The following is a 27,028-nucleotide window of genomic DNA, read 5'->3' on the forward strand; positions in this document are numbered from 1 at the left end:
AATGAAAGAAAAAGTTTGTGTCTGAGCCGCCATGTTGGTCCAGTTTTAACTGCAGGAGTTGACTGGATTGTGTGTTGCTTATGTGATGCATCTGAATGCATCACTAAAAACAAGCACATCTCCTACATACCCAACCCACGTCAACATTGACTCCGCCCACACTGAGGCACGTTGAGCTCATCAACGGCGCAGCCATAGGCTTCTCATGTATTTCGAATGTGTTCATGGCTTTGACTTGAGATCATACAACTAACTCAAAAGGCAAACTGTGATGTCACATAATTGTCTCCTCAACTACTGAAAATTATTTCCATAAATAATACATTTGACATTCAATAACTTTGGTGTGAACTCTACAAAGTGCATTGTATTTTCAACACATCAGACAAAAAAGTTCAAGCCCTGTCTGCTGAAATTATTATTTTCTTTTCTCTTTTAAATTAAAGAACAGTATTTAAAGAGGGAATAACTTTATGGTTTTCAGAAAAGGCTGTATAACAACAAGATGAAGTGCAACTTTTTATTTTTCCAAAGCTAAACCATGACGGCAACAATCGACTATGCAGGAAATTGTGTTCAATAGAAGTTTAATTTTTTGATTTTAGCATTGCTTCTTGGCTGTATATATTGTGCCACTGAATAGATTACTTTCCCTTTAAATCATGCCACAATCGAGATGAACATGAATTCATCAGATGCACAGTAGAGCTGAGTTTGAGGATTGTGCCCACAAAAAAGTTCTACATCTTCTCTACCAATGTAATACAGCGTTGTCGGTATAGCCTCCGTTGAGTATTAAGCTCAACCCAATAGAACAGTTCTGGGTTCAGCTTGGAAGTACTTCTTGTGCCACCGTGTTGGTATGACAACTGCTGGTCTTTTGCGGCTCTGTATACTGTATTTCTTCCACATGGTATTCTGGCCCCTGCTTGTCAAGTCACAAAATTTTTTCTTCGACTTCGATCAGCCAATACACCTAGAAATACCCAACATAAGTCGTCAGCAAGGAAAAGTGTTTTGGCATTGGCAGAGAGAATGAACCCGAAGACTCAGATCTGCTGCCCATCCCACAAATGCATGTCCCAAACACCATTTACAAATGGAGAAATAAAAATAACTTTGTCAAGGTTTTAGGTTTAGATTAATGTCATCAATTGTTCTGTCATTTTTACCTGCCAGTTGTCATCATCTTACAGCATATGACCAGGTTTCAAATCATGCAAAGTGCATTTGAAGATGATGGGGGGGATTTGGGGGGGGATATAGCTGCTGTTTTTCTTTCCTTTTCTGTTGTTTTGAAGCATTTTGCATCTGCTTGCTCGTCCAGTTTCTGCAAACGCCATTCTCATTGATCTTCTGGGGTCCTTTCTTTTCTCACTTTAAATTACCTGCATTAACTGGGGAATAGGTCCTTTTAATAAGCTTTAGGAAGCAACCGCTATCTCATTTTACACAGGCTGAGTTAATAAAAGCTTAAATGTTGTAACCTTCTAAAAGATAATCTATACATATTTGAGGAATCTAGAGCTTGGAAAATATCTCTATCTTCACACAGTATGAAATTGTATGTTTTATCGATTAATTTTAATTTTTTATTTTCAGCTATATACAGGTATACGGTGTCAAACTCATTTTTGGAATCAGTTTATCATTCTGTGCTTGTACTCCAGTCAGAGTTACATGGGTGAGCACCTGAATGCTAAAGAGACTGGAAACCTCCACTGCATTTAACTTCTCAGCTTTTGTAGCCAGGCTGTTTTCAGTCCAGAGTCTCATTTTTTTTTTCTCTTTGCCATTCTCCCACAATTTTTATTACAGTATTGTGTTGAATATTTGTTACGTCTCACCGACCTCCTGGACATACTGTGCAGCCACCTCATTCAACCACAGCCATCTGATAGAGCTGAGGGATGAGTCAGTAGTCAAAGGTCACCTTGTAATCCTATAGATGTATTAGTGTATGGTCATATACCTTGCCCCTACTTACAGACCCACATGTGCATACTGATGACTGACTTTGGAAACAAATGACAAGGTGAAAGAAAAATATACAAACTGTGAAGCAAAGGTGTTATAAGAGAGATGGAAAAAAGTAAACTATAAGCTACTTTAGCAGTTGATAAATCCTTCCGTGCCCTGTAAAATTGTATACAAGGCCTTACAAACCCTTACATGACTGTATGCATTTATTCTAACTATCACAAATGTTCCTGGGCAGTAGATTTCAACCTCTCCAGTTGTTGTGAGTACTTTCTTGTCTAGAGTCTCTCTTATTTGTTCATCATATTGGTCTCGCAGCACCACACGACCATGTTTCATATTCAGTGGACCATAATCCATGTAATCCATGTAAACACGCCATCGCTATCTGTCATACTAAATGGAAAATGGATTCCATCCAGGAATGCAACACTGACCAAGGCAAACTGTTACAGTACAAAAAGAGAAAATCAATTTACATGAGAGTGCAGGAGACGAGTGGCGTGTACGGGGAGCAAGGTGGGATAGAGGAGGGGGAGGCAAAACAGCTCTTAAAGAAAAAGACAATGAGGAAGACGAATGATGAGAAAAGTGTGGCGTGAAAGAAAGAGAAGCAAGTGATTGAGTATGGGAGGTGGGGAGAGAATGAGAGAATGCAGGATGCAGAAAGGGAATGACAAGACAGAGGGAGGGATTCTCTCATGGCCAGCAGTTAGCTGATTGATGATGATGAGAATGGCAATGAGGAAGAACAACCACCTCTCCAGGAGGGAAGAACTGGGACTGGGCTCCTGAAGAAATAAGACACGGCGAACGAGGAAGTGGGAAAAGAAAGAATCTGTACTCACTTAATTATCACAGGGATAAAAAATTATCCCTTTTTTCCTCTCTCATTGATCAACAGTGATAAATGAAAGAGGCAAAAACAAACCTGATAGAATAAACAAATGTGAGGGTCAGGCACAACAAGGAAGGAAGGATGTGTTTATCCACACTTTTTTGGCTGCAGCTAAACAGCAATATGTTCTCCTTTATGTTATTTCTCTCTCAGCTAACCAGTTTCTCTCTTCTATATTTGCACCTCCTCATGCCCACCTCCTCTGCTTTCCACAATCCCTCGCTCTGTTCCTCAGTTTCACACTCTCTCTTAACCCCATTTCTCTCAGTCTCAGTCTCCGTCCTGCTCATGTATCTGTCTCATCGCTCTGTTTCCCTCTCTGTCCATAGTGGGGTGGCCACCTGGTCCATTAATCAGAGTTGGCCAGTGCGGACGAAGCGTTGCCCTTCCACCCTGCCTGCATTAGCAGGCCGGGGAAATTTGTCTTGCAGGGGGAGGAGAGTAGAGAGGAGTTGAGTGAGAAACTACTTCATTGTACACTTTACGTGGAGCTCATTCATTTTATAAATATTTTTAGATTTTGTGAGGGTGAATACTTGCTGTACAATTGCTTAATTCACTTAGAGAATTACAATTATACTTACCTTAAGTGGTCTATAATATATACTCTACACATTATTAACTATGTCTGTAGAACTGAGTATTTCACAGTGTTCACAAATGCATTTATGTTACTGAGATGTCTCAATATGACAGTGGTTGCAGAGTGATAGTGCATTGCTTGCATTTTATTGAGAGGTTGTTCTTTGTCCCTCTTATGAGTGTAACTTGGTTAGATAAAACATTAGAACCACCTCTTTACTTGATGAAGTCACAACACCACTGCCAACTGCTACTTGAAAGAAAATGAAACAGCATTTATACATGGGAATGTGAGGTGATCACAGTGGTGAATGATGCAACAACTCAAGTGTTTCAGAAGTGAAAGTAAGCGACCTCATGGGATGAAAAAGTAATTATCAAGTGTTCCTCCTGCTGCAAAGACTTATGAAACTGGAGGATTTAGAATGATAGATCTCTGTGGAGTGGCCACATTGGTAGAGGTTGAGAGAAAACAGCTTTTAAGCAATCTGAGTGTCTTCAGTGTCCTTTACTCTCTTTCCATTTGCATTCTTTACACTACCATACATTGCTTGTCTCTTTTGTAGGAGTATAGTTTTGCCCAATGTGAGAGTAATATGTCATTAGTGGGGGTGGAGCACATGGAAAGTACTTTAATCAATTTAACTTTAAGTAATGTAATGGAGCTCTGACAGCTCAGCTTTCCACGCCTCTATGAATTCAGTATTTAGCCTGTTATAACATTTCCTTTAAAAAACATTTGACCCCAAAAAATCCTATTGCAGCCCTTTCAATGGGAATCTTTTACTGACAATGATCCTCTCATGAGCCATTTAATTTGATATATTACAATTGCGTTTTATTGTTATTTATAATGCAATTTCTTTTCTACTACAAGGAGAATAAATATTTTAACTACTCTTTGCTTCCACTGCTGTGGCCCTCAAATCATTAAAGTTTAATTTAATCGTGTCTTATCTTAATAGTTCACAAGATGCTCTTATAACAGTATTTGAAAATATTGATTTACTCACAATAAACTGCACTTCAAGTTGTTTTTCGATTACTTTCAATGTCCGATGCCTGGCCATTACAAAGTGTTTTATGTAGAGGATCGAGGTAAAAAAAGAAAGAAAAAAAGAAAAGTTTCCACACTTACAGAGCACATTAAGCTGAACCTGTGCCTCTCTGCGCTTGATGTTTAGGCCATTGTATGGAGCTGTTTGACAGCGATACACTCCCATCATGTCCCGGCTCACATTCTTCAGCCTCAATCGACCGTCGGGTGTTTCCACCATGGTCTTTCCAGATGGCATGAGAAGGTCCTTGTCTGCCCGTGACCACAGTATAGGTGGCCGTGGTTTGCCATCGACTACTAGACACAGCAGCTCGGTAGTTCCTCCCTCTCGAACACTGACAACTTGACCTCCCGGAGGAACCGCCAGCATGGGAGGAGAGACTGCAAAGACAGGCAGAGAGACATAGTAACAAGACATTAACAGGACTGATTTTATTGGACAATTGCACAGTTTGAATGAAACATGGGCATCAAGATAAGATTCACTTGTACAAAAGGAAAACCAACAATATATAATTAATATCTTTATTATATTTATATGCTTCCAAAAATAAAAAATAAAAAAAAAAGTAGAATATAATGTAGCCTGAAAACGACTCCCAAATAGGAGCAGAAAGATGAAAAGAGGACCAGCTTTACCAAGAAGAAATCATCAGACTTTTTAAGCTTTAAAAAGGCCTGAATGATACTTTTAGCCTGATTGACATTAGTGACATTAGTAAATTAATGAGTAATTAGCAGAATCATATGAATAATTACGTCTGAAACAGTTGTCAATGTCGCTCGCCCTCAGGTTTACTCAGCATAGGTAAGATAAACTGCACTTCCATTGAAGTGATAGTAGGTGATTTTAAAAGGCTGGCAAACTATGACAAATTGTGACATTTCCACAACAGATGTGCAGTATGTGGTTTAGTCTTGTTCAGAGGCCTGTAAGCTCAGTTAAAATCACTTGCAATATTTTATGACCGCCTTAAATGTTGTAGGTAGCAAAGTCTATGCTTAAGTACACTGAAATGAAAAGAAGTAACGAGTCAGGCAGTGGGCATAGCACCACAGTTTCCGACGGTGCGGACAGACAAAGCGGATAGCAGACAGATGGAGAATAAACTGGTATGACAGAAGCCGACATTAACAAGACTGATTTTATTGGACAATCGCACAGTTTAAATGAAACATGGGGATATTAAAGGAGATCACAGCTTAGTATTAAGTGCTAACATTATGGTTATCCACACACGAGCCTCCACACATGAAACATACTTTACATCCCTCAATACTCTGCTGAGGGACAGCAGGGCAAGAGTGCATACAGAGGCACACTGGGAGCAAAGGACATGATGAGCATTGAAATGACTATAATACAGTTCATATATTTTTATTAAATGTTAAACTCATTTGAATAAAAAAAAACATGTTAATGATCTGTTTGTATTTGCAATTCACAAATATAAACTTAGTAGGCTCTGCGCTGCATACCAATGTGTTCCCCAAAGTGCCCAGTATATCTGACCATTTTCATGTGGCACAGTGGACTAAGGCACTGTTCTATGGTTGTTCTCATTATATGAACAGTATGAATAAATTAACTGCTCGTCTGGATACAGTAGTTGTGTTTCAGTGCCGTGTGATATTTTTCCAGCATACTGAATACCGCAGGCCACTTGTTAGTGGAGGAAAGAAATAAAAATTAAGTTCATGGCTCTGTGCAATTTACTCGGTAAAGTAATGTATGTTTTTTACAGTTGACACTTGCTTCTGATGTTGTGATAATATCTGTGACATATTTCAGAAATAAGCAACAGAACATCTTACCACTGTTCTGAGAGATGTTGATGTCCACCCGGAGCTCTGGCACCCTGCTGCTTGGAAAGTTTGCCACACAGCTGTAGGTGGCCAAGTCTCTGAACTTCATGTCCACGATCTCCAAGCTGCTGGTGCCGGGAGCCATATCTGGGTCACTGCGCAGTAGGATCAGGCTGTCCGTGTTGAAGACCGGCGCACCGTTCTTGTACCAGGTGTAGTTGACTTTGTCCTGTGGGGTGGCATCAACGTGACACGACAGCTTGAGGTCTCGACGCATTTGGATAGTCTCACTGTCCTTGTTGGAGTCCGGGGTGATCTGGAAAGTCAGATTGCTCATTGCTGTGTGTGTGGAGAGAAAAAAAAGAGGGGGGGGGTTAAACATATGACTGCATGAAGCACTGTTACAAAATAAACTTGAAAAACTGATAAAACACATTTTTTAATGACCTACTTATCCTGTCTCTGAGATGATTTGATTCGAATGCTAATTTTTTCAAAATCAGTTCCAGTATACAAAGAAATGCTTTTAATCACATATTCCTACTCTGTCTTCACTGAAATATTCATATTGTTACGCATAAGACAGCCAAGCATACTACATAGCATATAATCATTGAAAAAAAATATGTTCATCCAATAAGACATTCAGACAGATTTCAACAAGCATTCAATCTGTCTTGATGCAGACAAAAGTGTCCATTCACATAAACCCAAAGAAGAAAATTAATCCAAATGTATGACACAAAAATACAAATGTAGAGAACTATAACATCACCATAGGCTTCAGTAAATACTTAAATACTGACAAGTTCAGAGATGAGAATTTGTACTTTGTGCAACTTGTCAGACATAATGCATATTATGTTCAACTGCTAAACACCATCATCACTGCCACAGACACAGATGTGGATGAATAAAAGAAAAGTGACCTTTAATGAAGATGAAGTTAAAGTCCAGATGACAGAAAGGAAAAGACAGACTCCAAAATCAATACAAGAGGATCAAATAAGGGGTAACAAGAGGCTTGAACACAGAACAACGAGAAGTGAGAACAAAGCCATGATGTAAAGAGGCAAACTGTCAACTAACAAGACTGAGGACAACATGCGGGGAGAGGGGAGTTAACATTTGCTCATTTTATCAAGGCACCATGGACAATGTTAGCTTTGGGCAGGGAGGTTTATACTTCATGAAGAAGTCCAGTACAGAACAGTGCTTGGACAGAACAGAGGAGTTGGAAAACTAAAACTGGCATTTAGTTTTTACTTGAACCACGGCCACACAGTAGTTGTTGAACACCAAATGAAGGGGGGAAAAAAGTTTTGTCCAGGTTTTGGAAGACAAGAACACCTTTCTCCAAGGGGATTAATTAAATATGATTACTTTACTTTAGTTATTTAGAGTTGCCCATATTAAAATACAGGACAAGGAAAGGACAAGAAACATAAAGTATGATTAATTTAGTTTAGTGTACATAAACACAGGAAACCATGAGGACAAAACACATAAGGATACAGACTGATGAAAATAACCGTGAAGACAGAAAAAAAAAATGACAGAATAAAAAATACTCCTTCAGGAGCTTCACACACCACAGGTGCCTTTTCTTTGCAATTTAGGTCTTTTTTATATTAAGAAATGTGCTTATGTGAAACACACAATGATTATATAATATGATAATTGTTATTATTATTATTATTATTATTATGATAACAACATAAATGTGATGATACACACACACACACACACACGCACGCACGCACGCACGCACGCACGCACGCACGCACGCACGCACACACACACACACACACACACACACACACTCACTCTAAGATTTAAGTTTTATTATAAAACCCTAAAACTTAAATGGACATTTTTGTTATTTGTCAACCCTATGCTAATAAAAAAAATAAAAAAAACTATGAACAATTTTATATGAACAACATATAAACCTTACAGTGGTGCTTTTTAAGATAGAAAGAAAGAACAGAGAAATCTGTTCATTCTGACACTGTGGACAATAGGAGAACAATGTTAGTTCTGAGGCTGAGGCTTTGTGACGGGGTCGACAAGGTAAACAATTGTTTTCCGACTTGAACTTGAAGAAGGCTCTTAGAGGGCTCACATTGATCCATATGATGGAATCCCTTTGCTTTAACTGTCTGCAGCCAGGGACATTTGTTGGAACCCCCCTAATGGGGCCCTTCCAGAAGCAGACCTCCATAGGGGCTGATTTTTGGTCCAAATCATTGATAACAACCTCAAATCCCTTCACAATGGAATAACACGTGAGGAAGCTCACTAATGGCCCCCCTGCTCGCCGCTTGTTACTTGCTACTTGCTTGCTACTTGCTTGCTGTGTTTTGCCTGCTGCTGTGAAACAAGTAGAAAAATAAATGGCCTTGGACATTCTGCCTGCTGGCCTTTTCATACTCCAGAAGAAACTCAAGTGTAGCATCCAGGGAGGTATGTGTGTGTGTGTGTGTGTGTGTGTGTGTGTGTGTGTGTGTGTGTGTGTGTGTGTGTGTGTGTGTGTGTGTGTGTGTGTGTGTGTGTGTGTATAGGTGGCATGCTCATACATCCACATTAACCGTGAACACTTTCTGACCAATTACATGGTAGTTGTAGAACTTCCAAACCTAGACAAGAAAGCGATTGTTCAGCCCAGAGTTAGGGAATAAATAGCTGTGTTCTAGTAGAGCATGTACAGACCTTTAGGCAGACCAGAAGATAAAAGAACTTAATATATACATATGTTCACATAGAGAAAAACAAGATGGAAAATTCGGAGAGGAAGTTGTGCAACATTGAATGACTTAAGGAGGGGATAGTATGACAAACAGAAACCCAAAATAAAAATATATTGGAGAAGAAAATGAGAGTGAAAAATAGAGGTAGAAGCAAATTGTGAGGGAGTGTTAGACAAAAGGAGCCCGATACAGAATAAAATAACAAGGGGGGGAAGGAAGCAAAATCAAGGACAAAGAGTAACTCTCACACTGTCACATTTAATTTTCAGTTTCAAAGGCAGAGTTTCCCCAATAGATTTCCGTGTTGAATACAAAACAGCTCGACTTTCCCACCAAGACACCGAGGAGAGGGAAGCTTGATTCAGACTATGATCAAGCTTGTTAACAAGATACTTGGGCGGAGCCATGAATATGAGAGAGTGACCATAAGGCCAGCATTAACCTGCAACTTCACTACATTTGTGCGAGAGACAAAGAGATGGGGGTCGGCATTCATGCACACGTGTCTCCTGCCTACCTGCAGGCTCCTCTGTACTGACTGCCACTGTGTGTCTCCTTCAGCGTCTCGCCACCTGTGCTAGTGTGACAATGTGTTCAGGCCCATTAAGCTAACAGAAGAAAACCATCCCGCATGCTTTCTCTACAGTGTTAACTAACAGAAGAGACTGTCGCTAATTGCTTCCACTCCGGTCTAACTAATTGAAGTGAGTAAAGATGATTAAAGGGGCTAAAAATAGCCAGAGGGAAGGGAATATAGATGGCTCTTGCTTTAACGGCAGGGAAATTACAAAAAGAGCAATACTTAAACCGCCCATTCTGACAAGATTCACATCTGCTTTCTGTAATGATGGATCAACTGCCTTCTGCCAGGACATATTATATATAACACACATAAACACACAGTAATGGGGCTGCCTCAACACTTAATGAAGCTGCTATGAAACGAAAATACATTATTCTATTTCCGATAGAAAAATAGTCTAAGCTTTCATACTGTATTTTGAATAATATCTGATATTCAAAAAATAGAATCATTCTTTTGGCCAGTGTATGAGTGTTCTTTAAAGACATTTTAAATAAGTGAATGGTTGAATGTACAAACTCATGATAGTTTATGTATTGCACCCTCAACAATAAAAAATGATGAACGCGTCAAATGGTTCTGAGTTAAAACAAACACTAAATGACAATAATTTGTTAAATCTTTTGTGACCTTGTACAAAAAGTCCAAAGCTTAGCTATTTATGTTTCAAGAAAAAAAAAGAAAATATCTGGATACTTCTACTGCTGGATTTAGAATAAAGACAGCAAAAGGCTTTTTGATCAGTACAACACCTAAAATGTGCATCAATTTACTTTATTCACTCTTTTATAAAAACTAGGATATTGGAGGAGTTTTTTCCGTTTTTTTTTTTAATACCAAAACAAATAATGTAAATGTCTGAAAGCCACTGTCCATCTGTTCATTTTAATAAGTATTATGATATTCTAATAAGTGCATGTATTTCTACTCAGAAGAAAACTGCAGCACTTTGTACTACCTTGAAGCAAGCATTCAAATATGTTATCTAAAAACACCAATAAACCCCCTGACTGCCATCCGTCCTTCCCCTGTGAACAAACACATGCTACTTACTCCTGACCACCAGATTGACGTTCTTGCGAGCCGGGTTGCCGACGTTGTTGACAGCCGAGCAGTTATAGAAGCCTGCATCCGCTGGTGTGACAGCCCGCAGAATCAGTTTCGACCCTCGAACTTGTGCACTGAGGGGGAGAAGACCGGGGTAACGCGACCATGTCACGTTGGGCGTGGGAAACCCGGCAGTCACATCACAGCTCAGGGGCACATCCTGCCCAGGATCCACCACCACCGTGTCATTGACTGACAGCCGGATCATTGGGGGACCTGCGGGGGAGAGACACAGGGGACAAAAGGGACAGAGGAGGAAATCACTTTCTCTGTGAGAAACATGGAAGAGAAATAAACTGATGTCCATGTTCTTGGACTCTTCCTGTGTATGGTTTGAGAACAGAGGTATAAGAAGAATGGGGAATATATACTGAAGTAGTACAACGACAGTTACTTTTAGAGAAAGTGCAATTTCTAGGCTGTTAACTAATTTTCTCACTGTGAGATGATCGTGGCACTCGCTGCCCCGCTGTCTGGCCTGACTCTTGAAAATACAAAAAAAAAAAAATATTCAATGGGGTTGTTACTGACTTTTAAATAACAATATGGATTAAATTCACCTGAAAATTGCTACTTAAAATGTTCTATACTGTGTGCATATAGTAGGTGTACACATGATATAAATCGAGTCTTCAGAAATGAATTAGTCAAACATGTCTGGCACACTGGGCCTCAAACACTGCAGTCAGGGTAGAATTTGTTCAGGTACGAGGCATCTGAAAATAAATTGAATTAGGTCAACTGGACTAGCCGAGGCAAGTGACCAGCATGAACTGATGAAGCCAATGTCTTCCAAGCCATATGTCCAAGTCAAACTGACCTGATTGGATTTGGTTTCAGATCATAAGTAATGCTTTCATGTGACAATTATAATAAATTAGTTTTTCACAAACTAGGCTACTTGATGTATAGATAGACAGAGAGACAGACAGACAGACAGACTGACTGACAAATACAATTGGTTTTGGCTGTTTATGAGAGTGTCAGTATTCCACTTCAACATTTCACAATGTCAGCGCCAACAAAACAAGTCAGAACAATTCAACAAACAGTGCCTCTTTTCAAGTTTGTTCTTAAAGCAAATTCATTGGAGTGTACCATTAAAATTAAATATGTGGCAGAGCATATTTTCTCACATTGAGTGAGTGACGTTAATCGTTGTGCATCACTGGTTGACTTTCTAGCACATTCTCAGCACACACTAATTAGTATAGAAATGGTATTTCATGTCCCCATTTCCCCGCTCACATCGTCCCTCGGCCACTGCGTCCATTTCCTGCATCTGACCCAACAGAAAAAAAAAAGCATGGGATGACCCAAAATGCAAGTGCAAAAGGCTACAAAAGATCTTGTTGCCAGAGACAGAGATCGATTGGGCCTCAGCAGCTTAAAAAAAAACCAAACAAACAAACACACAAAAAAGGGGCAGAGTGCTGGCAGTGGGGGTGAGCTTCCTGCATCCGCCATGGTGCATTACACAACTAAATGGAAGGAAAGAAATAAAAGCAGAAGAGGGACAAAAAGCAAACTGGGGGAAAAAAAAAATCTATTATGTAAAAGAAGGTCTAACAAACAACACAGATGACACCAAAACATGCTTTCTGTTTGCACCACTACCAGAGACGACTATTGAGACTTTTTTAAAAAGTTGATTTTATGGCTGGAACGGAAACATGCCACATAAGTGGCCATTTACCATCTGTAACAGGAAACTCAATAACATATTTTACTTACTTGTTCTAAGATTTTTCTGCATTTTAAGTGTTAATTGATGTAACACAGGGCTTCTTGAACTTCAGCTTTTTTTTCTTCCTCAGAAAACATTGAGTATCTCAACTGTTACCAGCCTGAACACACAGTCGACGAACCTTAGCTGATTGGCTATGTATAGTTCTGAGAGGAGACATGTTTACCCCTAACAGGAGGATTATTTATTGATAAATTTTTTCCCCGACCTCAGCCGCACTGTGCAGAGCAGCAGCATTATAACAACCACTTATGCTCATCTTAGGTGCAGCACTTCTGTATCTCACAACTGGAGCAAGCAAGAACACTACAATTAACTGAAACCTTTTATTTAAAAGGATTTTTTTCTCAAATATGAGTTTTACTATGCTTATAAATTTAGATGTTTTAAATGTATTTTGTTTAAAAAAAAAAAAAATTGAGTAACTGCAGCTGATTATATGTCTTATTAAAGTGCTTTCTGTGATCTTAATAACTCCATAGGGCCAACACTGCTTTATTTATTTATTTATTTTTGTGGAACACTAAATATGGCTCACCGCATAGTCTAATGATGGTGAAATACCTGCTTCATATGGTCATGATGTTAAATTCAATCTAAAGAACTGAGAACTACTGAAGGATTTGAAATGATCCCAGATCAAGAAGGTGGCAATTCAATCTGCAATATCATGTAATAGGCTTTTGCATATCTTGCCAAAGGGTGTAAATGGGGTGACAGGAGGGTAACGTCGGAAGAAAATGAGTTTGTGACCAAAATGTTGCTGGTTTAAATCCCTGGAGAGGCTGCAATACTCTTTTTGGTGCAATAAAAGAGAAAAGGTTTCCAGTCCTTCATCAGCAGTGAAGAAACTCGGGGGTAAAGCAGTTGGCCCTGTTACAGCAGCCGCTGTACTGGCCGCAAGTTACTGATCTGAAGTTGTATTGTACAGTTCTCTTGTTAGAATGTGTCTACAATTGTGCAATTTTAAGTCCACCTTTTTGCCAACAGGTCAAGATAAGAGGACAAAAAGAAAGAGACAGTTCTATTAAAAACGTTTGACTCAAAAAGAGCAAACAATAAATGTTATTTTTGAGCTTGATATACCGTATTTTCTGGACTATTGAGCACACCTGGATATAAGCCGCACCCGCAAAATTTAAAAAGGAAAAAGAATTACATATATAGACGACACTTAAGCCGCAGGTGTCCACATTGTAACAGGGTAGGAATTTCACTGCAGAACTGTGGGGATTGCTCATATTTTCATCAATTCCCACAAATCTGTCTTTCTTAGTGCTGGAAATTCCTACACACAGCAAATATAGAACAATTCAAACAACAACACAACAAAATATTTTGGAGTACAATGTACTTTTACATATTATTTCTAATTGATATATATATTTTATCATACATCTAGTATATGTCCATATATATTTAGTATGCGGATGTAGAATCTGGCAACATGAAGCCTGTATCCCATAAAGACCCATAAATTAGCCATGTCATTTTATAAGCTGCAGGGTTCAAAGTGTGCGGAAAAAGTAGCGGCTTATCATCTGGAAATTACGGTAACTTGATGTATGTTTCTTATCAATCAATCAATCAATCAACTTTACTTATAAAGCGCTTTTAAGCAGCCGCAGCTGAAACAAAGTGCTGTACATTGTAAATAAAAATATAAGTCGCAAAATAAAAACATTAAAACAATAAAAACAATAAGATGTTAAAACAATAAACAAAACATAAAAGGTTAAAACAACAAAAAAAATAAACGAAGGCACTAAAACCAGACCAGAGTCTCACACTGAGGTAAAAGCCAAAGAATAAAAATGTGTTTTAAGACGAGTTTTAAAAATGGACAGTGAGGGGGCTTGTCTAACAGGAAGGAGGAGGGCATTCCAGAGGTTAGGACCGGCAGTGGAAAAGGCTCTTTCCCCTCTGAGCTTCCGTTTGGACCTCGGTACCCCCAGGAGCAGCCGGTCAGCTGACCTGAGGCACCGAGCAGCATCTTATATCTAAGATCTATAACCAATCACTGATGGACAGTAATGTGTTGTGATATTAATATTTTTCAGTGGCTCAGCAAATAAAATAAAATAAAACTAACCAAACAGAAGGTCATGAAATGTTGTAAAATGCATTTGTTAATGGTTCACGATAATTAATTGTTGCTACGTTACAAACCTGCAAACATGTTTAATCCAAAAGAAAATCCATTGAGTGAATAAATAAATAAATGGTATTGCTGTATTATCTTTGTATCGAAAAGTAAATATTGAAGCGATTTATAATGCAATATTCATTACTGATTTTTGTTTACCACTGATGTGCCCTTGAGCAAATAGTTAATCCGATTTGTTGCAGTTTGACTTGTCCAAGGGCAAACGGATCAGTTTGGGGTTGTTCTGACAACCTTCATATATAAATGAGTATTTTAGTTTAACAGTGTGAGTGGTTTGCACACAGAAAACGTATCTGAAGTCAGATTATTGAGATCATTTGAGATTACATAGATTTCATGATTTTGACAGTAGTATAGATATTATGGACTGTACATGTTTTACCACCTGTAACTGTCGTACAGATTATTGTTGTGACTTTTGGTCACAACAAAAGTGTTGTGACCACTTATGTTGGGCCCACTTTTGCTTAACAGCTGTGACCCGTACGGAGATGGACTCCACCGCCTCAAAACCCCAAAATGTACACCAATATTGAACTATGCAGCTACATTGGTTCATGCCTGTGTTGCCTGAGTTGTCCCTTAAAGTGTGTTTGATGTGAAACATGCTGTACATTGAAAAAAAAAAAAGAAGAAAGTATAAGCTTCAGGTGCACACTGCTGACATGTTTTTTTTCCCTTTAATGGGTTTCGAGAGGACAAGAATGAGGGGAATTCAGACTTTTATCAACCTGAAAGAGAGTTAATCCTCTGTGAGCGACTGAACCAATGCAGTAGAGGAACCAATTCATTCCTCTAATAGACTCTCCACAGTACATCCTCTCATTTAATCTCTTTTTTAACAGATTGCAATCGCCATAATGAAAAAGGCTTGCAGAGGCTCAACAAACTAGTTTACACATCAGGCTTCTACTAATACAAGAACCTGCACGATGAAATGCAAACACACACACACACACACACACACACACACACACACACACACACACACACACACACACACACACACACACACACACACACACACACACACCTAACATGTGACAAATATGCACACGGAAGCAAGTGCATTAATGGGATAGCTCCTAAGCTAACTTTGCTCGTGATGACTCCAAAGCTGCCATAAAAATTCACTGCTATAACAGCTGCAATCAGCACATAAATAGCACTGTCTCCTCCCATTGTATCAAATCAGAGTACCAGCAAAGTAAACCTCTGTGGGGCCGTAAAGCTTTCCCGACATTGAACAAACCACGATGGAAAGTGTTTTACATGGTTATTTATATGTTTGTTAAATATACAGTGAAATAAGCAAAGCCCTGTATGTTGGTATAATTTATTACAGCATTAAAAGTGCCATGTGCCAAAGAGAGTTTGGATGAGGCTCTTTTTTTTCTGGAAGCAATGGTAACACATATTTAAAAGAAATACGAGTTAGAGACACAGTAGAATGCCTGTGAGTAAATGTCGGAACGTGTATATGTTTTATACATGTATCTGAGTGGAGTCTCTGCCTGTGCAAGAGCAGCCTCATTGTCTTTAAATCAATATGTACAGAATATATGGATAATTTGCATCAGTTTGTGCTTATTCTTTGAAAAAGCAAGAAAAACTGAGATCATGGTGGTTTTTGTTAATGTGGTCATTGTTTTGCAAGCGGAGGATAAAATGACTAGGCTGCTACTTGAAAATAAATAATAAATAATTGTATTCCGATTCACTGAAGAATAGCATCTGAATAACTGAACAGCTGTGTGTTCATTAACAGCACGCATCACATCAAAGACATCAAGGATAGTTTGAAAAGAAGCATCTGCATACTCACCACAAACCCAAAAACCAAAAAAAAATACCTTCACAAGGTGAAGCATGGGGACTTTAAAGGAGTTTCACCTTCGTTGGATCCCTACTACATAAATCATGTGCTTTTTCTTGCATATATCTAAAGGCTCTACTACTGATTAGTGAAAAGGGTAACAAGACAACAATTAAACAAGTAATCCCTAAGTAAAAAACAGAGAAGAGAAACATTCTGGGAAGAAGAGAAAAGGAGAGAGTGAAGGAAGGGGGAGGAAGTGAGGATTTGAGAATTATAGCTTCAATTTCCCGGGGATGCGTGGGTGATGGCAACGGTGGGATCAGCCAGCGCTCTTCCCAAAGTAATGGGATTTATGTGCAGCACAGCGGTTTACAACCAGGTAACAAATGCGTCTCTCCTCCATCCTCGCACTTTCTCTTTTCCTTTTCTTTATGCCAGTTTGTTGCCACAGTATCTTCAATATCCGTCTTTTTACCGCTCCTTGTCGCTGTCTCCATACCTGGGCCTCATGCGTCCTTCTCTCCACATGTTGTTCTGTATATGATTTGATTCCTCTGTCACTATCATACTGTGTTACCTGTGCCAGGCATGATTTATCTATAAGGTTAAGGCAGAGGTGATATGAGAGAGAGGACGTTGGCTGGGAATTAAATCTAAAAGTTTCAGACGCAGGCATCTACTGACATGAGATGTTTGTGTGTTGTAGAGCGGCGCTTGTCATCGTCATGTCAATCCAAAGTATAGCGGCGCTGCAGGTTGGCCTAAGGGCTGGAAGATTGACAAGCAACAGCATCTTTGCTGTTGATCCCAGCAACCGACAGGACGAAATGTTCCAGGTGTGATCCGGAAAATGGAGGATTGGTGGTTATTACCGCTGACAAGATACCCTGAAGCAAGGTGAGGAGATGAACCCTTAAGTAAGTGCATTGCACTGTGACCGACCCGGCGCTCTGGCCTTCAGCTGTGCAGCTTATCTGGGAATAATATTCAGTTTTACAGCTGCTGGAAAATCTTCAAATGTTAATGACATGTTGACATGAACTGCACAAGTGCAAGTGGAAAAGAAAAACAATAATGGCAATGGGAATCATTTGTTTAGAAGACCACTAAGTTAAACAGTGGACCGGTTTCAACCAGTGCAGGTTTTATATGAGACACACTTGGTAGAAGATTAGACATTTCAAAGGATGTTTTGTTCCCTTTAATTTGCGGGGAGGAATATTGATGGATAGAAAGCAGTGGATGTGAAAATATTCCACATAGAACCATGAAAGTCACAATAGTTGCAGGTTACATTAAACAATTGAGCGGGCAGTCTAACCAAAATTTGAAGAGTAATGTACATGAATAAAAAAAGAAGAATGAAACTTAAAAGATGTAAAATTCTACAAAGTCTGACATTCAACCATTCTCCCAATCTCAAATCATGCGTTACCCATAACAGAAAGACAAAAAATAAATGGCTACCAGTTGGTAATTGATAGTGCACTGCCATTGAGAGATTTGGCCTTCAGAATTAGGTTCTAAGTAAAAATTTAAAACAATCTGGTGGTCAAGTGCGTCCCAAAATGCTTTTATCCTACGTGTTCGTACAGGGGTGTTTATATGTGAAGAATATGATTTTCAGTGACGTGAAGATTGTAAATGTGCTGTCTGCACTTTCACACATTCTTCAGTAATTAAAGCATTCTGTTTCAAGACTGCAAAGGTCAAACTCAGGGAGCCCAGAAGAAAAATCTTGAGGCTCTTACCACTCCAGCCAATGACCTCACAAAAAATGATCAAAGCAGCCTTACAAGCAAATTGATTCTCTCCTGTGGTGTAGCTGTATATCCCCACCGCGATCCCCTGACTCGACTGGATCTGAAGCTGATGAAGAAATGTCAGAGAAGTTTACGAACACAGCTGTGAAATAATTCCTGTAAGAGGACCACGTGCACGCAGCTAAGACACGCACGATCAGTTCGCATTTGTAGGGAAATAACCAAATTATGATAATGAGAACTAAACAAACCGTGAGTATTGAAATGTATGGGCATGCAACAGCTTTAAATCATCCCTTTCTGTTTAGATGATGTGTGTGACTTGTCTCTCCATCTATTTTTCATCATACTCTCTGTCTTTCACATAACCCCTCACAGACATGGATTACAGCCTTACATAAAAATGCCTGCACAGATGCAGTGCAATGTCCTGGCAGAGGTTTTACTCTACAAAGGATTATTGCAGATTGCCCATTGCTCTTCAACTGTTCAAGTGACAATTCATACGCCTTAGGATTTGCCACCTATTGATCTAATCATATATACTACACACTGGTACTACTGTCATATTATTGTAAAGGCATACTGTAGTAAGTGTTACAATAATCAATAAAAGATTGAATAAACCCGCCCATATTTCACTTTTACTGGTTAACTCTATCGGCTCAATGGCTGTCAACAGATTGTAAATCACAGCGTGTCTTTGTGATTCCAGTAGGAAAGACTGGTAATATATTCCATAAAAATTATTTAAATGAAGTCACAATTGTTTGTGTGAAAGTAAAAAAAACAAAAAGGAAGTTACATCTTAGCTTTTTTTTTTTTTCTCTTGTGGCGGGACTTTTACTCACCTTCCCATTTCACTACAGTGATTATACATGCAAGTTTTATGATTTAATTATAAATACCTAGACCTTTGGTTTAGCTCACTCCTAGAAAACATTTTGGGTGGCATTAATAATTTACCTTATGGCAAAAGCTATTACATTCAAATGATCTTGCTGAAATAAATTTCCCTGTCTCCTTTCTTTTCGTTCTGGGGTAAAATTAAGTGTCACATTATGATGAGAAGATATGAATTAAAAAAATGACTTTCAGAACTTTGAAAATTAAAAAAGCAGGAGTTTACAAGGCGTGACATTACAACTGATGTGTGATTTCTTTTCTTTTTTTTTTAATCATGCTCACTTCCTCACACATTTCTTTTCATTTCATTCAGCTGTGTTGTAAGTCACTGCAATGCTTCTGCTTACTCCATCCTTCTGCATATTCTGCTGTTGTTCCATTAGCCCCTCCACCACGCTATGCCACCACTTTAAATAACACGCCGGGCTCCGGAGCACTGCCCCGATGTTCGTTTTTATGAGAGGCAAGGGAAGAGGATTTGGTTGCTGCCGACAGTTACTGGACGGCAGGAACCTCGGACTCAAATCCCATGCTGGGATTATGATATAAAAATCAATCAATCCCCTTGTCCCAGTGTGGTGAATCAGCAATGATGGGGTGACCTAGTTGGGTGAATCTAATCTACGCAGTGACTGACAGCACAAGGACAAACACGCAGCTCAGAGGGGAATAACAAAATATGCTCATTAGATAAATATTATAGAGGATAAAAACAACAAAGCAACTCAACTGTTTGTTTTCCTATTTTTACAATATCTGTCTGTACGGCCATCTGTTTTTTTTTACCCCTCCTGTCGATGCCCCCTGTGTATTTCTCTGTTCTGTATCTCTGTTGTAAATCATTTTTTCCTGGTCTGTCACTCTGCCCGTTTCAATGTAATCTTTGAGATGATATCACCATGTTTAAATGTGTCTTATTTTTTTTTAACAACATTATGTACCTTTAATTTTAATTTCATGTCATTTATTTTGTCTCTTGTGAAGTTATCCCAACATTGTAGAGTATGTATTTCCAATGGTAATGTGTAAAGTAGCATGGAATGTCACTATTTTACTTTTGTCTGAGAAAGGGTAAACAATTCAATTCTCAAATGAGTCTGACAATTGCAAATCTCCATACTCTGAATTAGGAAAACCTACAATAAGCTGCAAAGTGTCCCTGGTTCTTAAATAGAGGTACTGTTAATTAAGTGTCAACTGACCCTTTTCTTTTAAAACTGCAGAGATCAGAAAGAGTTCAAGGTATTTCCCAGCGTGCAATATTAATCAACATGTCCTACTAAGTGTGGGTCCTGGTTACAAGATATCACAGTAAGTTAAACATTTGATGAGCAACAATGGTAAATTTTGCTTTATTTGGCCTTTAAAATACAATATTTTGATGTTCTTTGTCCAGTCCAGTTGATGGCGGAGTGTCAATCACTCTAGGCTTAAATGGAATAAAAGGGGGTAGCTCTCCTCCACCTTACCTGGCTGTCTTTTACTTTATTTCTGAAAATATGCATATGTAATCAGAAAGCATACATTTGAGTTGCTCTAATTCTTGACTGATATTCATCCCATTACTTATCTGTCAGGTTATGAGTAGAGACGACTGTGCAATAACATATAAACAACCTTCCATGTTTTTTGCTCAACATACTTTCAGTTTGGCTGTGTGTGTGTGTGTGTGTGTGTGTGTGTGTGTGTGTGTGTGTGTGTGTGTGTGTGTGTGTGTGTGTGTCTGATAAACACTCACAGGCAGACTAAGCAGTGTGTTTTCCATCAAGCTGTGAGGTCCAGACAGATTGGCTGTTTTGGCAAGTGCCAAAACAGCCTGATGTCCTGATGCCAGCACTCGTTGTTGTGTGTCTGTGTGTGTCTTTCTGTGTGTTGACTGCACTGTGGGGGATACAATTGATCTCAGCCATGGGAGCGCAACAAAGAAGGAGAGTGAAGAAGGAGGGCAATGAGAGTGAAGAACACCTATAACACACAACAGGAGCCTCAAGACCTGTTTGTTTTTCCTAACCAGTTGATTTCAACTTTGCTAAAATGTTGCGTTTTTTTTTTTCAAAAAGTATTTCACTGTTTTTTTTTTCTCCCTCCCAACTGAACTGAAATCCTTTTTTTTTTTTTTTTTTTAATTCTTGCTTCAGTTTGATTATTTTCTAATGTTTTTTTTATGATTATTATCATAACCCACCATTTATCATTTCTGGTCCAATGTGTTGTCTGCAGTAATTAATTGCTTGTCTGTTCACCCGAGGCTGATTCATTAGCATCACTCTGTTTTCCAGGGCACTTCAGCAAGCCATGGCCATCTCTCATTTTCTGTCTCGTTCTTTTCTTTTCCTTTGCAGTATCACAGCCAAACTTGCTTTCGCTGTTTGCCTATTTTCATCAGACGCTTAGCTCCTTGTGTTTTTTGTCTGTCCCACCTTCATTTCACTTCAGATTTCACTTTTCTCTGTCAATCAATAACATCTTCTTTATGAGGAAGTTTGTGAATCATTTTCAACTACGTACTTATTGAAACATGTACTGCACATGTGAAAAACTCTCTATTTGCCTGGACCCACTGTGTCATACGGTGCTTCCACAAGTAACTAAGAGATTGGAAAACCTTCCAATTGTAGAAAAACAACAACCAAAAACGAATGCTAAGTATGAGTCTCCAGAGAGCGCCAAGATGCCAGAAGCAAAGCTGATGCCATTTACACGTAAGAAAAATACTCACTTGCACAAATAAGTTACTTCAATGTTATTTTGAGCAAAGTTACGGGCATAAATCACAACCTGTTACCACTGAAGTGACATATACTTGGTTTTTGTAATTATAAAGCTATATCATAAAGGTTCTGACACTTGTTATACTGTATATATTAATTGCAGAAAAAAGGTGACTGCTGTTCAAAAAATGTAGTGAGAAAACAAATTGCTCCTGTCAAGCTTTATTTCACCAACCTATTGATTGATGTATCCAATGATGAGCTTATTCATCTGTTTTCTGGACCCTGACAAAAGCAATGAAATGGCCATGGCAGAGACGTCCACATTTCTTGTTTTAAATTTTCATTGAATTTACACCAAAAACTTCCAATCAAGGAACACAAAGACTTAGATGACTACATCATCATTAAATGTAATCTGAACAGTTATCTTCCATGTCTTTTCCTTTTCCTTTTCAGAAAGATGATGTAGTTTTCACTAACTGCCAAAATCCAGAAGTACATTACCCTCAAAGCTGATACGGTTTCATGCCTGGCTCATGGGCAGCTTTATGTTAAAGGAGACAAGCACAGTTCACAGAAATAATAGACTGTTGTTATTTGGGTGTAAAATTGATATCAACTTAATTTTCAATGGATAGGAAACAAACAGACGCCAGACTATGTGTTGGCTCTGATGTTATCTTCCTGAATGCTTTCTGAAATTCTAGACATGCTTTGCTTTTTAATCAGTTGTATTAAACAACCAACAACATTTTAATTACTTTGCTTTAGAAGTGCCAGCAGATTAATATATCTTTGATCACAAGTGAAATAGCTTTTGTCCTGCTTTAGCTTCGTGTCTTAGTGACGACCAGCAGGTTGTTCCACCTCTTCATCTACCTTAGTGGGAGGTGAAGTATTAGTTAAGAATACTTTAAGTACTAGCCTTTTATGGTCACACATTTCAAATTTATTAACACTACGTTCAGCTTTTCAGGCAGCCTCTTCTTAGATAATTCCATCATAAGTTTGCTTTCTTCACATTTGCTGCAGTGCCCTTTCTGACCGTGAGAGAGATTAAGACAAGAAGCCCTAAACAGTCCTCTTATCTTCAAACAGCTATTGAACATTAAGACAAAAGAAAATTCTGCACTCTTGTTTTGTGGGAAGCTTCATTAAATTCAACAAGGACCTTGCTGTCAAATTAATACAGTCAATTTACTGAAATGAATCAAATATAACTCATTAACAGGCTCCAAAAATATTCCCATAAACTGCTATAAAGTGCTTATTTGTTTAACAAGATTGACTAATAGGCTACAAACAGGAGCCGGCTGTCACTTAGAAAATGAGGCTGGGACAAACAAACACAAGAGGAAAACCAAACTGAGTAGAATAGAAATGTTAGTGTGGCTGCACAAGCATGGATCTTTCCCTTGTGGTATATCACTCTGACCGTAACAAACCTGACAGGCTTGTCAACGCCAACACTGTTGTCGTAAGTAACAGAGTTGCTGGGCAGTGGCACAGAGATGGACAGAGTGGTGCAGAGTGAATTGGAGATAACAGGGAGTGTGACAACTGAATTACAGCTGACGGCCCTGAGATGAGCTCTCAGCAACAGAAAAACAAGACAGATAGACAATATGGCATGCTGGGAGGCAAGCGAGAGGATGGAGAAACCGAGTGAATTCTCGTGGTGAGTCAATTGCTGGGGGAAAAAAAAGCAGGGAAAAAATGGGCAGAGAGAGAGAGTCATACTGAAAGAAGTGAGAAGATGAAAGGAAAATGCTATTTCCTGCACAAGTAAAGATTGCATACGTATTAACAGTGTGAGAAGGAGGGTAAGGGATTCCCGGGCTGAGACACTGTGAGCATGCAGCGAACAGTTAAATGAGATGAGAGTATCAAAGAAAGAGAAAGAGTGTGAATATCAAAAAAGAAATTCAGAACCAAGGTTTTCAAATCTTAACACGGTGAGGTCATGTACATGTTCTTGTGATTGTTTGTCATTGGTGAAAAAGATAGAACCACCCCCCCCCCCCCCCCAACAAAAAAACACAACACAAAAACTTACTTGTAGCATTCGTGAGCCTGAAGGTGACCGACTTATCTTCGATGTTACACACATTGCGAACAGACACCTGGCAGGTGTAATCAGCGAAGTCCTTTGGTCTTAAGTTTTTCAGCTTGAGCACCTTGGTCTCACCCTGGTGAGGACAAAAAAAACACCCACAGCAACATCATGCTGAAACAGTCCAACAACGTCTGAACAGTTATCTAATATGACCACAATTCCATGTGCATTAACCGCAAGGTTTTATCAGCGAGGAAACTCTGAGGTTTTATTCTGGTCTCCTCAGAACTGGGTTCTTGTGTAAAAAGTCACTTAAATTTTTGATGAGCTACAGTGTGATAAACAAGGTCAAAGACACACACACATCGACATGAACACATACATGTACACACCCACGGGCACACACACTGTTCGTTTGACATGCCCTGATTATAAACTGACGCATTGATCTACATATGGAATCATATGAATGATGATTTGTATGAAATCATCAGAATGGAACTACCCTAAATGTCAGATCAGAAAATAAATCAATTTATCTTTCCTCATGCCCCATGTGCCTCTTGTGTAGAAACACATGCCATTTTGGACACAAAAAAGCGGCAACATAATTTTTTTTTTTAACATTGCTGATGATTAATCAGTTTGGGACTTTGTCTCTGATACAGTATTCAATGGACTAACAGTGTCTAAGGCAGTGCTGGGAAGAGCTCAGCTGGCTGGTTAATTGAACTCCAGGGGCTCTCCTTTGTGGCTGACTGATGCTTTGATATAAATGCACAAAAGAAAAGGGAAGAGTTGTACTCGTGCAGCTATTGTGTGATTGGCTTGGGGATCAGGCTTAGGGACTGTTTTTGTGGTCATTTTGTTTACTCACAGGCCATTTTGCTCCCCCAGTACACCCTGACTGACTGGATCATCTGTTGGTTTCTGATGGCTACCTGATGTCAAAACCTGAAGGACTCTTTGTAAAAATCCTCATTAACTGTAACACTGAACCCATTACTGTGAAATGTATATATTTAACTGTAACAAAAAAACCCAAACAATCTTTGTCCATCCAACAACAATTAATTCCTCAACCAACTGACAGCACAAGAGATATTGCAGATTCAGCAGACACTAGAGTACCAGGAGAAACCTTGAAAGCAGAGAAGAGGAGTAGAGACGTTATGGTTAAACACCACAACAGGTAAAGGATGTAATGAAGAGGTGTACATATTGAACAAGCAAGGACAACCAATACAAAGGTGAGATCAATGCAGTTTTGCTTATATCGACATTTCATTTTCAACAAAATAAATAGTGTAGCTTCAGGGTGCTTTCCACAAATGTTGCATTATCTCACAAAACTCAAACAATAAGCTCAACTGGTCAACTAAATCACGTTAAAAAAATCATTCTCCTTGTTGGGGTAAAATATCAATTTTTCTCTTGTTCTATCTGTATCTACCTGTCTGTTCTAAAACTCAGTAACAAAGATATTTTAATCCATTATGGAGTAAAATTTCCAGCGTGAGGACAATAACAATCAAGATGAGCGAGTTTGAGTGAAGCACAGCTGGGAGTGACTGAATCCTTGCCAGTGTGTCTGTGCTGTGGATGTGCTCATGTGTACCTGAGTGTAAAGAGGCTCGTAGATGTCCACTCCATTGTCCTTGCTCTGCTCGATGAGCATATTCCCACGTTTCCAGATGAATCTTGCAGGAGGGTTGGAGTTGACGGTGCAGCGCAGGAACACCGTCTTTTCCTGGTAGTAACTGCCGCGTACATCGCTGATGGTCTGGTGCACCGTCAGAACTGGTGTGTCAAGGTCTGCAAAAAACACAAGGAAAGAAAGAAAATATATATCAAAGGTTATGAAGCCTTTGATATTGTTACTGGGGGATATTACACAATAAATAAATCTAAGAAAAAAAAATAACCAATGGCGCATATTGCACCTTGTGCATAAATACAATCCAACCACAAGAGACAGTTTTGAAAAAACACCATTTTGCATACTGTGTAGTTATATTTTGTTATTTTTTCTTCATTTCTGTGAAAGAAAAATAGACATATTAAGTGTGGCAGTCATAGGATTTGGTAACTGGAACACAGCTGTGAATAAAGGCAAACAAGTATAGTTTGTGGATTGGATTGTCCACCCACACTGGCCAAAACTGCCCAAACATTCATCTATTTATCATTGCGTCTAACGAGCAAATGTCCAAACAATCTGTGCGTTTTGCCGTTTCCTTCGCCTGCTGAGACTCCTGCACATGCTGCATCTGTGGATTTTTTCTGTCATTTTTATCTGTTTGCCCCCACTCGCCTCGCTTTCCCGTGCATTTCCTTCATAGGAGTGTCGTCTTCCTTTTCCTCCAGTGGATAGGATTCCAGCCGCTGTCACGAGCACGGAGGCGGCTCTCCCCTGGTTTCTGCCATCTCTCCAAAACTCACTGCCACTTTTACTCCACATCACAAGCCCACCCATCCTCCATGCCCTCTGTATGCCTCTATCTTTCACAGTACAGAGTTGTTACGTGTGTGTGTGCGTGTGTGTGTGTGTAATCCTGACTTTTTATTTTTGCAGGCTAATTGGACTGTTGCAAACTTCAAACACTCCGGAAACAATTTGTACCAACACCATGGTTTCCTCCATTTCCCCGCCTTTCCATTTATCGCACTTCTTCTCACTTACCTCCATTTTTCCCTCTTTGCTGCTACTGTCCCACATAACCAGTCTCACCTTAGCAAACAGGCTCAGTGCAAGCTACAGAAAAGAGGTCAAATATGAGTGTAGCTAATTCAGTTCCTTGAATCTACTGTATATTTTACAGGAAGGGGGAATTTTATTTTTCTTTAATTGTTTGTGTGATTAGGGATTTCTCTCTAAAAGAAAAATCTTATGTTTATGCTTGTCTCTGTGTGTGTTGTTACTGTGAGGAGTAGGCAGAAGCCAAAGCACCAAAGACACGCACGCACGCACACACGCACGCACGCACGCACGCACGCACGCACGCACCTCAAATGTATGTTTTTTTACTGTGGCAGAAATTATTGGAAAAATATGCAAACGCCAAACAGAATGTGTGTGTGCGTGTGTTTGTA

General features: G+C 39.2%; 1 protein-coding gene across 1 annotated transcript in view; it reads right to left on the reverse strand.

Moving 5' to 3' along the window:
* The window catches only part of mdga1 (MAM domain containing glycosylphosphatidylinositol anchor 1), a gene marked incomplete at both ends in the record, with an annotated part of 179,696 nt that overhangs the window by 42,653 nt on the left and 110,015 nt on the right, over window positions 1-27,028 (reverse strand). Inside the window, 5 exons of the mRNA XM_080500476.1 lie at window positions 4,599-4,898; window positions 6,333-6,662; window positions 10,710-10,979; window positions 23,936-24,068; window positions 25,554-25,750. Of these exons, the coding sequence (XP_080356602.1) occupies window positions 4,599-4,898; window positions 6,333-6,662; window positions 10,710-10,979; window positions 23,936-24,068; window positions 25,554-25,750 (1,230 nt within the window). The remainder of the gene's footprint in view (window positions 1-4,598; window positions 4,899-6,332; window positions 6,663-10,709; window positions 10,980-23,935; window positions 24,069-25,553; window positions 25,751-27,028) is intronic.

Source organism: Blennius ocellaris, assembly GCF_963422515.1.
Source record: "Blennius ocellaris genome assembly, chromosome: 1".
NCBI lineage: Eukaryota > Metazoa > Chordata > Actinopteri > Blenniiformes > Blenniidae > Blennius > Blennius ocellaris.